We start from the raw sequence: 13,133 nt of genomic DNA, 5'->3' as shown, positions 1-13,133 counted from the left end.
GGGATCTTTGGCACTATGCAGTGCCGTCCCGTTCTGGCATTGGTGTAGCTTTCAATGCCAAAATTTGGCACAATTCCTTCCAGGATCTTCCAGATGTATATTACTGCATACCTCTCCCGCCTTCTCTCCAGGGAGTAGAGTCTTAGCTGTTTCAGCCTTTCCCAGTAGCTGACCAGTTGCAAAGAGACAATCTTCTTTGTGAATCTCCTCTGGATTGCTTCAAGGTCTGCTGTTAATTTCAGACTGGTGGGTGACCACAGCTGTGAGCAGTAATCCAGGCGGCTGAGGACGAATATATTTTTATTTTTCCTTTGTCTTCCTTTTCTATTGGATTTACCTCTGTTTCTGAAGAAGAGCTTTGCTGAAAACATATTCAACCTCCTTTCTTTCTTTCCCTGAGCGTCTGCTAATACTTCACACGTACCACATCCTCGCATTGTTATTTATTGTGTTTGTGTCATCATTTTGTTTGGATTTACTATATGTGTGTGTGTGTTATGTGTGTATACACACACACATGCACACACAACACACGGCAAACTTCCACACAGTTTCTGACAACCAAATCCACTCACAAGGCACTGGTCATCCCAGGGCTATAATAGAAGATACTTACCCTCATAACTGAACCCAAACCATGTGATTGCAAAGAGACCTCCTCAACCACACAACCATAGGTGTTTTTTAAACAGTGTAATCTCCAATTTGATGTCCACCTCTTCTGTGAAAGCCATAGATTTTTTCCACTTTCTCTGAGTCTCTGCTCCACCTTGAGACCTTCGACTGTTTACTCATTGATGGGAGTTCTTCATTTATACTTTATTAAACATCTGAGTAATCTCTCTTGCACACAGTGACTGGTATTCCACATGTCTGCTTTCTTTCTCAACTCACTTGTTTTAGATTTAAGTTGGACATCTCATGGGCCATACTCAAGTCATAATTTTCTAAATGTTTGAAGACCTCTCATCTCTCATGATTCATGTATCTTTCAGCATTAGTCTTCTTATAAATTCTTCATAATAACATGACTATGTTGTGCACTGCCTGGAATTTCATGTCAATGATTAGCATATAAAACTACATCATTACACCTAATATGAAATGAATTGGAACAGAAATTGAAAAGTGGCAGCCAAACAGAAAAGAACCTGCAATTCTTTTCTGTGATATTCTCATCATGTGTCTATAGTGCCAGAGCTGTGACCTTTCAGTGTGGAGAAGTAGCTGCTCCCCGATCTCTGTCAAGTAATGTTACTCCAAAGATCCTTTTGAGGGACCCCATTTCAGCCACTTTTGTTCATGATCATTTTCTTCCATACTCTTCAAATGATTCATTTTATTGGTATTTCTAGCTAAGTTAGTCTTCTGGTTTGGTGCTATAAGCATGCAGTTTTCATTCTAGAGACAGTGAAGTAGCTAAAATACCCTCATTGGTTAAAGGAACATCTTTTTGTTAAATGCAGCTAATGTCTTTTTCTTTCTTCTATATCTTGACCATTTCTATTTGCAGGAACTTCTTAGATATTCACAAATCTCAAAAAAAACAACTGCTGAAAGATTTAAAAGCTGACAACAATGGCTATTTGTGCCCGGTTTTAGCACAAACAATTCCTTTTGGTCTTGCTTACCACCACAGTGGGCTTACAAGTGATGAACGGAGGTCGATAGAAGATGCATACTCGTCTAACATTTTGTGCTTATTAGCTTGTACCTCAACATTGGCGGCAGGTGTCAATCTTCCTGCTAAACGGTTTGTTTTGAATTATATATTCATTCAAAATGAAAGTAAGAAATTTCAAACTTTCCTTTGTAAATTTATAATTGTACATCTTCATCTCAATCTACCTGTTTATGCAATAGCCTGCCTCTCTACGTACATACTACGTCTAAGAGAGCAATAATTTAGATTAAAATCTCACCTAGTCCTTGAAAAGCCACGTGGTCCATGCCAGCAAGGAAAATGAGGAATTCTTCAGTTGAATGCCACAAACTCTTTTAACTCAATTGTATTTGACACTCATTCTGTTCAGTTTATCTATTTATTAAAAAGTTGATCAATATAGCATACTGAACACACATGTACAGTTGAAAAGCCAGAATTTGTGATTTTTGTCTGAGAAAAATAAATCCCTTTGTAGATGAAAACTGCAGCTTTGGGTTCTTTTGCTGCATACAGAAATTAAGCAAGTTATATGATAAAGTTTTCACTATAGAGCTGTTCCTATTGCATAATTCGAATTTTATCTTGCTCATGCAGCACTATTTCAAATCAGTGTATAGTTTGTATACCATCTCTATATATACCTCAGAGATTTGATTGATTTCATTTCAGAAGTGACACAAGTGTGTGACATTGAAAAGCCACAACAATGGCGAAATACATATCTGTCACTGTCGCAGTCATTTCTGGGGCAGTTTCATTTTTATGAGCTCTGAAGCATCTCATGTTTTTTAACATAATACATCTATAAAAAGATTTTTCTCAGACAAAAACCACAGCTTCTCACTTTGCAAACACAGACATACATTAAGTATGTTGCATTGGTTTCAAATTCACAGTAATTTTGGGGAGGGTGTAAGTCGATTACATCGACCCCAGTGCATAACTGGTACTTATTTTATTGACCCAGAAAGGATGAAAAGCAAAGTTGATGTCGGTGGCATTTGGACTCAGAAAGCGAAGACGGATGAAATACTGCTAAGCTTTTTTCCTGGCGTGCTAACGATTCTGCCAGGTTGCCCCCTTATATTAAATATATTATATTAATATTAAATATATTATATTAATTAAGTTTTTACTATAGAGCAGCTACTGTTACAAAATTCAAATATTTATTTATTTTTGTTTTTTTTTGCTTAGAGTTATATTGCGCAGCCCTTATGTTGGTAAGTACTTCATCAGCAGATGTAGGTATTTACAAATGATCGGAAGAGCTGGTAGAGCAGGTATTGATAAATCGGGAGAAAGCATTCTGATAGTTGCACCAAAGGACAAAGAAAAGGTAACGAGTTTTGTTAAGGTTTCGCAAACTAAATTTCCATGGATTCTTAAAGATGTAAAAAAAATATTATTCCACAATTCATTCAGATGTTCACCTTAAATTTACTTTGGTGTGAAGATGTGTACATATTTATTTATGAAGATGTATGAACAAGGTAGTTGTAAAGGTAGTTGTAAAGTGGTGTAATTTCCTTCGCTGGCTTCAGGTTTACTGTGTGTTACCTGGGGGGAAACGTCTTCAAGTTTTGTTCCAGGCTGATCAGATTTTTGTCAGTGGATTTGGTGGACGGAAACTGAAAGAAACCCTTTGTATGTATATGAGTCTATGTGTGAGAGTGCATATTTACGTTTGTGTTGTGTTTTTACCCCCAGCACTGCTTCACAACCTGTATTAATTAGTTTGTTAACATTCTCATAACTTAGTAGTAAGTGAGGGTGTACATTTCCGGTCTTCTGTGGGAAAAACGGGGGCCAGATATATTTCTCCTTGCTTGGAGACAAGGGTTGATGGCAAGAAAGGCATCCAACTAGAGAAAATTTCATTTGACCCATATGAGCATAGAAAAATGGATATTAAAACAATAATGATGATGATGATGAAGATGAAATTCATTTATTAAGTCTATAATGTTTTTTTGTTTTTGTTTTTACTTTTTCTATTTTGTCTTCCTTCAGGTTAAAGAACTGATCAGTAAGCCAATGGAAAGCTGTCACAGCAGTCTGGCATATGATGATGGTAAAGGGATTCGATTGCTAATCCTGTCTCTTGTTGGTCTTCAGGTAATCACAATTTCACTTTCACCATAAGCTTTCAGCTAAAGATTTGCTATCCTGTTGGTTTATTCTAATTGAGTCAAGTAAAATAAAAAAATCAAACATGATGATGACAACCTGTTGACTGACTGGGAAACAAAATCTTTCACTCTTTGAGTGAAAAGCAGAACAGGCATACCCCAGCTTTTTTTTTTTTTCCACTAATTTCATTAAAAAAATGACAGAAGATCAAAAAAGATAAAACTCAAAACAACTGAAGTTGCTAAGTTGAGGTAGGCCCGTATAAGGGAAAATAGAATACTGTTTTGCAGTAAAATATTGGCAGTGGAATTAGAGCAACAATTCTCAACCAATTCTTTTAACTATGGACCCTTATGATCCCTATTTTATTCAGCTGCACCTTCATAGTCATTCGATGTTTTTAAAATATGATGATGATGGTAATGATCAATTTAAACATGTGACACTATTTGTGGAAGTTTTATACAAAAATATAGAAGAATTTTTCTTGATTCTCTTCACAGATTGCTACAGATGTTTCAAGTCTCTTTGTGATAATCTCTAATAGCTTGTTGAATGTCCAAAGTAAAGAACTGGAATGTGATATCAATGAACTAACGAAAAACTGCCTTCAGTCCTTGCTGGACTTGGGCCTTGTTAAACAAAAACAAAATACTGCTTCACATGTAGAAAATGCTGATGATAAAACAGAAAACAGTTCCATTTCTGCTAATTTTAATTTGGCTATCAGTGATTTAGGAAGGGCAGTATATAAAGGTAGGTTAATGCTGATCTAATTTTCAATATTTGTCCTTTGTTTAACTTTAAACTGCATCCTGTAGCGGCCCCTGATTCAGGAGTTCAAAGGTTATGAGGGGTTTGGAACCATCTTTTGGCCACTGTTGTTCCCCGGTCTTCACTGACCTGGAGTAGTTACATTTGTCCAGTCTTGGCTGTGGGTAAATTAGCATGTTATGGAATAAGTGTGAAATGTAAAGAGTTTTAAGATTTGAAATTGGTTTATTGATTTTAATTAGCAAGAACTTAACCTCGTTTACTTTTTCTCATTACCTGTACAATAGTAATATCATTCCTGCTTCACACTGCCCTCCATAAATACACGTACATTGTGTAACCTTTTTATTTCAGGGTCCATTGATATTGATATCAGTGACAAGCTGTATAATGATTTAAAGAAGTCCACTGAGATGTTAGTTGTGTCCAACTATTTACACATGCTGGCCCTTACAACACCCTATGACATTGTCTCTACCGTAACACCTTCTTGGATAATTTATTTCAAACAGGTATGGCTTATTAGTTGGGATCAGGTGCTTTAGTTTCTAGCATCATATATTTTCATTAGACTTATACTTGTTTCTGGCCCCTTTCCTGTTCCTCTCTCTCTCCCCCATGTACCTCCTCTATAGCAAGACACCTATTTCTGCCTCTCTATTTCTCTGTTACACTCTATCCTTTCATCATTTGATATTGGATCTCCTCCTCTAATGCCCACCTCTGTTGTGGCAAAACACCTGCTTCTGTCTCTTTGTCACCCTCTAACCTTTCATGCTCTGACACAAGTTGCCCCTATCATAATTCCTTGTCTTGTGAATTACTTGGTTGCTCTGCCAGTGCTGGTGCCATGTTAAAAGCATCCAGCCCACACTGTAACATGGTTGGCATCTGGAAGAGCATCCAGCTGTAAAAAGTCATGCCAAAACTAATTTCGCTTGTGTTAGTGCCACATAAAAAGCACTGAGTTCACTCTGCAGAGAGGTTGGTGTTAGGAAGGGCATCCAACCGTAAAATCCCTTCCACCTCTTTTTGTCCCCCTGTCATGCATTAACCTCTCATCACCTGGCACAAAGCCACCTCCATCAGAACTATTCCCCAGTTGAGTCAGGAAGAAGTAGTATTGTGAGTTACTTTGTGACCACACTGGTCTATGTGCCATGTAAACAAAGCATCCAACACACTCTGGAAAGTGGTTGGTATTAGGAAGAGTATCCAGTTGAGAAAACCATGCCAAAGCAGAGAGTGGGACTTGGCACTCTCCTCTGGCTGACTAGCTCTTTGTCAAACTGACCAACCCAATCCGGTATGGAAAGAGGGCATTAAATGACGATGATGGTGATGATATCAATTGAATTTTGTTGGCAATTCAACGGGCATCTCTTGATGAAAAAAAGTAATTTATTAAAAATGCTTAATGCCAAAAGAATTTGCTAAGAAATTGTTTTTTCACAGTTCAGTTTTAACTGTATATATATGTGTATTAATGTATGACTGTCTGTTGTATGTATATATTTTCAGCTGAGTAGTCTAAAATCAGATGAACTCTCTGTTGCTAATTACATGGGGATCACTGAGAACTATGTAGCTCGAAAAGCTTCTGGTCAAGTGGTGAAACAGGTAAGAACTGTTAATAAGGTATTTTAATATTGGTTTCAAATTTTGGTGTAGGGCCAGCAATTTTGGGAAGTGTATATGTATATATATATATATATATATGTGTGTGTGTGTATATATCTATATTATAATGGAGAAAGATGCTTATTAATTTAGTATGTAACGGTTACTAACAGAAAGCAATTATTAATGAATTGACCGTCTGAAAATATTTTATAAATTCATGCCTTGGGCATATGGTGTATTGGTCTTAACCCAGGTTTGAAATTTCCCCAAGACACCTGATGAAGGCTGGAGGGTATATCAGCCGAAACGTTGTGTTAACAACAAACAAGATGAGGACAAATATCCGTCAAATGTAAATAATGCAAATAATATAAATAATATCTCTATCAAAATTTCAACATCTGAAGACTGTAAGACTCTTTGCCTTCATTTTTCTTTTTCTCTGTTTGTTTATCTTGTAGCCTGTTGATGAATTTGCTGTGAACCGATTTTATCTAACCTTGATGTTGTTTGAAGTGTGGAAACAGAAGACCATCTGGGAAGTGGCTAAAATCTTTCAACAACCAAGAGGTTTTGTGCAGAATCTCGTCAGCAGTGCTTTGAGTTTTGCTACATGCGTTTCTTACTTCTGCAAGGTTTGTGCATGTTACATATGTGTAAACAATGTTCGTTTTAATTCTTGCACGTCATCATCATCATCATCTTCATCATCATTTAACATCTGTAGTCCACTTTGGGATGGGTTGGATGGTTTGCCTGGGTTGGGATGCTGGAAGGCTGTACCAGACTCCAATCTGAATTGGCATGGTTTTTCTGTGGCTGGATGCCCTTCCTAATGCCAACCACTCCGAGAGTATCATAGGTACTTTTACGTGCCACTAACATGGGTGCCATTTGCATGACACCAGGGTGTGTTTATGTGCCACTGACAGAGGTACCAATTTGTGTGACACCGGTATCTGCTACAACTGCGATTTTGCTCGGTTTGATGGGTCTTCTTCTCAAGGTGTATATTCATGTGTCATGTAAGTAATTACCTCACAAAAGAAACTCGTTATGAAAAGAGAAATCAAATATATTTATTCTAAAAGTAATCACAACATCGAAACCTTAAAGCTATGGGATAATGCATTATTAATTAAAAACAATGGAAATAATAAGCATTGCATTTGATGATGTAATTAAAATGCTAATCAGTTAGAATTTTGCAATTTATAAAACAGGTAATAATGTGTTGTTGACATATTGTGAAAGAATCTTTGTAAATATTGCAGGAAATAAAAGAATTCTGGGGCCTCAGTGCCTTGTTTGAGCTGTTCATTCAGCAACTGTCATACAGCACCATTCTTGATCTTATTCCACTGATAGAGATACCTGGAGTGAAAAAGGTAAGCACCATCTCATCTTGTTTTCCGTGTCTGGGTTAAGTTTTATCGTCAGTTGACATAGAGGTGGTTATGGTGATAGTTCTTCGTCGTCGTCATCATCGTCATTGTTTAATGTCCCCCACCGTTTCTCTGTATCATTGCTTCTGATGAAATTTGCTGAGGTACCCTTCCTGTCACCAACATTCACCTGTTTCCAGGCAAGGTAATATCTGCGCCCCCCACCACCACTCCCCGTCCAGACATCTCTCAGAAGATTGGAAATGAAAGACACTGTTTGAGTGAGGTTGACACTTGCTTACGACTATCACAAAATATCAAAGCAAGGAGACAGTAACACACACATAAACACACACACACACATTCACACACACACACATACACACACACACACATGTGCAAACACACAGAGGAATGGCTGTGCTCAGTATGCAAAAATTTTACCCTTCAGGTTTCACCTCATAATCATCATCATCATCATCAGCGTTTAATGTCCGCTTTCCATGCTAGCATGGGTTGGACGATTTGACTGAGGACTGGTGAACCAGGTGGCTACACCAGGTGGCTACACCAGGCTTCAATCTGATTTGGCAGAGTTTCTACAGCTGGATGCCCTTCCTAATGCCAGATGTTGTTAATCACGTTAACCCTACAGCATTCTGATTTCTTCGTCAAATGTAATCCTTATTATTCACATTGCTTTGAATTAATCATGCATTTTCTTACAGCTTCCAGATTTCAATGGTGTACTTGTAAAATTTTTAGAATAACATAGTAGGGTAGGTGTGAGAGGTTGGATCTGGCCAGTTTTAGCATAAAGCCGGTAGAATATTTGAGCCGGATATGGTTGGATTAAATGCTAAAAGATTAAACACTCACCATTGTGTGATCATATAAGATCCTATGCATCCTGAGGAGGGCCATAACATAATATAAAGAGCACATCAATAATAAGAAAAACAAGAACACAGGCTTGAACAGGGTACTCGTTTATTTCATCTGATTTGGCATGGTTTCTACGGCTGGATGCCCTTCCTAACACCAAATGTATATATGTGTGTATATATGTAAGTATTCTCATTAACTGACCAATATCTTGCATTGTTTCTGTTTCAGGGCCGTGCTCACCAGCTTTATAATGCTGGCTATAAAACTCTAGCACTCGTAGCCAAAGCTAGTGTGAAGGATTTGGTGAAGGATATAGAACACATGTCCAAGAAACTTGCTCGACAGATTATCGCTTCAGCGCAGGTAAATAAGTTACCAAATGACCATGAGATGATTTTTTTCCTCGCTCTTTCTCTTACTCATTCTTTGGTTCTTCTATTCTTATCCAGTTGTCTCTATCGTCCAGCTTTCACCTTTTTTCCCAGTTACACTTCTACAGCTAATGTCATACCTCTACAGGTACTACAGCCATTTACATTATGTCCATTATTGCCACACCACTGTAGCCTATACTGCAACAGTGGTGCTATACCGTTGCATTCTCCAATACCTCCACTGTCACACTATTACTTAAACTGTTACCCCACCACGTCCACTTCAATACAACTACATTGACTGCTACACAAGTACAACCACTGCCATACTATTACAAACACTGCAACACCACTACTTCAGCTTATTCTCTTGATTGCAATGATTATTTATTCACATTGGTTCGAATTAATCGTGCTTTATCTCGTAGCTATGAAATTTCAATGATGTGATTGTTTATTTTTAGAATGACATTGTAGGGTAAGTGTAAGAGGCCAGATCTGGCTCATTTGAACATTAAACAGGTAGAATATTCTGGGCCGGATATGGTACAATATTGTTGTATCATTCAAAACTTTTTATTCTTTACAAACAATGTACAATGCTTCAAGCAAACTACAACCCTCTCCCATCTAATCATTGTTTATTGCTTTATCTTGTAGCTGCTTCTAGACGAAAAAAGAGAAGCTTTATTAGAAGAAATTGAACAACTGGTCACTATTCCTGAATTTGCCAAACAACACACTGAACAGAAACTTAATGAAGAAACCTTGAACGTTAAAAACAAGGACTCAAACGAAACATCGCCAACAGTATTGTCTGGCAGTGATTTTGATGAAATCCAAAATGAAATCCCTGATTCTCTTCTAGATGATTATATTTTGTAGAGTTTTTTTTTCTTTTTCTTTTTTTTCATTCAAATATCACAGAGAAATATTTATTTTTTTTATCTCCTGTTTCTATTTCTATATGTCTGACACTCCACATGAACACACACAAACAGATCTCATTTACATCTATATATATATATATATATATATATATTTGTATGTTTTATATATATCATCATCATCATTGTTTTAATGTCTGTTTTTCCATGTTTGCATCAGTCAGATTTTTTTGGCAGATTTTTTTTTCTGGCTGAATGCTCTCCCTGTTGCCCCACTCCCCACCCCACCTGGTCCCAAGCATGGTAATATTCTCTTCCCTTCAGACATTTTCTTGGAAGACTGCAAACAAATGACACTGCTTTCATGATGTTTTATTAGTTTAAAAATTGACTCAGTATTTCTCACTGTCCAGACACACACACACTGAGACCAGTGGTGTATGATGGTTATTGTGTTGGGTGTGCTGTCACCCCCAATGCCACCAAATTTCAAGCAGGGGTGTAACAAAAGTTTTCCATTAAGATTTGTGATTAAATTAATGAGTATAATGAATTTGCCATTTGCGATGGCACCTAGCACACCCAGAATATACACCCCTGACTAAGACACATACATACATACATGGTTACACAACTGGCTTCTTTTCATTTTTTGCCTGGAAAATCCACTCAAAGCTTTGGTTGGCCCTGGGTTACAATAGACCACATTTGTCTAAGGTGCTGTGCAGTGGGACTGAACCTGGATCAACATGGTTGCAAAGTGATCTTCTTAACAACAGAGACATCACACACACACACACGCACATATACACACATACATACACATACGCACACATACACACACACACATGTACACACACACGTGCACACACACACATACACATATATGCACACACACACACACGTACACATATACACACACACATACATACACGTACATACACAGATACGTGTGTATACACACATCTAAATAATGCACGTGTTTCTCTGACCCATCTAAAGTTAAAGGAGCAGCAATGACCCATTGAATCTATGCTGAGAAGTAAAATGGATGTAAAATGATGACGAAGATGATGACCACAACAACGATGTACACAAAATTGCAGTCATGTTCAGATGCTTAAGAAACTCACTCTGAAATCATCATGTACTGGGTTTGATCTGACTTCAAAAGCTTCTTGAGAAAATATCAAAAGCCTTGGTTTGACACGAGCATTCTGAGTGAAATTAGGGAGGTAGAAATTTGAATGGAGGCCCTCTCAGTTGGGCCCTGTAATTCAAAAAGCCAGCCTTGTCATACTCTGTCTGACTTAAGGGTCCAAGTTTCACTCGTTACATACATGTTGGTACAAGAAGTTGGTAGTAAATACCTGTTAATACAAGTTGATAGTTCAGTTGATCAAATAGTTGGAATATTCATAATTAGAACTGACAGTGTGTGTGTGTTTGGGTGTATGTAAATATTGATTGAACAAACATAATGGATTATATATATATATATATATAAAAAAAAACCCTTGTTTTGATTTTGTAATTTTGGTGCCATGCTATGAATATTCAGTGTCATTTATTAAGACATATAATATATCAGTAATGAAATAAAGCTTTATTTGGATTATTTTTTTCTTATCATGTCCTTTGGTGTAACGGTAGCACATCTGTTATTTTCACAGAAGATATGAGTTCAATTCCTATGAGCAACCCTCAACATTTTAATCACAGTGCTCCAGCATTCAATAGTGGTGCCCCAGCATTTAATGGCAATACTCCAGCATGGTCACAGCCTCTGGCTAAAACTGATAATAAAACCTATGAAACTAACCACCCTCTCCTTCCTCCTCTCCGGATCTCCTGTCTGTATCTTCTTTAAGGCTCCCCTTCTTGTACTTGGAGAATTTCTTCTGGTATTACTACCCTTTTTATCTCGTTCCTAACTACTCCCATCTTTATAAAATGTAGGGTATCCATGCATCTCCTTTATAGCAAGAGACCAGTGTTTGTCCCCCTATTATCCCTTATACAAGCATAAAGCCACTTCCCCTCCTCAAATTCTCTTCTTAGTTGTGGAGGCTTTTTCCTTCTTCCATGTTCTTTTTCTGTCTTATACTTGGTAACCTTACTATTGATGAAAGAGAGATATTACACAGTATGAGTATCAATCAAGTGCTGGGGTCGATTTAATCAATTTACTCTGATCTGAAAATTTTGTCGCGAACCGTTAGAACCATTCGTTGTTGAAGGATTCAAGGGAGGTAACTCCCATTCTATTATCTAAAACTACACTTGCCCCTAGATGTCTCTGAAATCACACTCGATGGTCAATAAACGAAATTACAATTTGGATAACGAAGTACAAAGTTCATGTTTCTACAAAAAAGGTAAACAAACAAATATAAAATAAAAAAAAAAACGGGTATTCACAACTAAACTATCTTTAATATCGAGTTAAATACGTTTGGTTGATTTAAATTTGAATAATCTCAACCTTCCTCACATCCCACCTCTACTGTTATGAAACTTCAGGTCAAACCTAATTCAGCAGGAATAGGTAGAACTACTTTACCCAATGTCTCATTGGTGCCGTTGTTATTTCTAGCGAGTTAAATGGTCTGGCACCGACTCGTCTTGTTAAAGATACGTGTGTTAAGTTTCAGTTATAAGGGACGTAACTTTCGCCATACTTTATAGCATTGTTTCGGCATTTCGCAGAAATTCTAAATGCGACGATAGGACAGATATTTTCTTTTTCGTTTGCTCCCAGACTTTGACGTTGAAAGTTACACTAACACAAGGACAGGGTGCCATCGCATTGTTCCAAAAATCCCATCAAAATACAGGATTAGATACTGTAATAGCATGAGAATCAAGGGCTCACAGCTCTTTAATATCCTTCTGAAGGTTTTGAGGTACCTACATAAGGTAGACGTAGATGTCTACGTAGAACTGGTTCACCTACTGTTAAATTATATTTGAAACATTTATTTTTCATTTCCTACAATGGCTTTATGGTAAATATTGATTTCAAATTTTGACCCAAGACCAGCTACTTCAAGGGAGGGTACAAGTCGATTACATCGACCCTAGTGCTCAACTGGTACTTATTTTAAGGGTGAAATGTTAAGTTGACCTTAGCAGAATTCGAACTCAGAATGCAAAGACAGACAAAATGCCGCCAGGTATTTTTTCCCGGTCTTATAACCATTCTGTGGAGGCGCAATGGCCCAGTGGTTAGGGCAGCGGACTCGCGGTCATAGGATCGCGGTTTCGATTCCCAGACCGGGCGTTGTGAGTGTTTATTGAGCGAAAACACCTAAAAGCTCCACAAGGCTCCGGCAGGGGATGGTGGCGAACCCTGCTGTACTCTTTCACCACAACGTTCTCTCACTCTTATTTCCTGTTTCTG

The 13,133-nt window shown here is 37.6% G+C and overlaps 1 protein-coding gene across 1 annotated transcript in view; it reads left to right on the top strand.

Moving 5' to 3' along the window:
- The window catches only part of LOC106877873 (helicase POLQ-like), a 22,105-nt gene extending 10,757 nt beyond the window's left edge, over positions 1 to 11,348 (top strand). The window contains exons 11-20 of the mRNA XM_014926910.2: positions 1,514 to 1,753; positions 2,864 to 3,005; positions 3,680 to 3,784; positions 4,303 to 4,555; positions 4,928 to 5,085; positions 6,095 to 6,193; positions 6,658 to 6,831; positions 7,471 to 7,584; positions 8,698 to 8,832; positions 9,504 to 11,348. Of these exons, the coding sequence (XP_014782396.1) occupies positions 1,514 to 1,753; positions 2,864 to 3,005; positions 3,680 to 3,784; positions 4,303 to 4,555; positions 4,928 to 5,085; positions 6,095 to 6,193; positions 6,658 to 6,831; positions 7,471 to 7,584; positions 8,698 to 8,832; positions 9,504 to 9,728 (1,645 nt within the window). The 3' untranslated portion in view covers positions 9,729 to 11,348. The remainder of the gene's footprint in view (positions 1 to 1,513; positions 1,754 to 2,863; positions 3,006 to 3,679; positions 3,785 to 4,302; positions 4,556 to 4,927; positions 5,086 to 6,094; positions 6,194 to 6,657; positions 6,832 to 7,470; positions 7,585 to 8,697; positions 8,833 to 9,503) is intronic.
- Positions 11,349 to 13,133: the final 1,785 nt, after the last annotated feature.

The sequence above is a fragment of the Octopus bimaculoides genome, chromosome 18 (assembly GCF_001194135.2).
Source record: "Octopus bimaculoides isolate UCB-OBI-ISO-001 chromosome 18, ASM119413v2, whole genome shotgun sequence".
Classification (NCBI taxonomy): Eukaryota; Metazoa; Mollusca; class Cephalopoda; order Octopoda; family Octopodidae; genus Octopus; species Octopus bimaculoides.
This window is presented reverse-complemented; position numbering and strand designations above follow the sequence as displayed.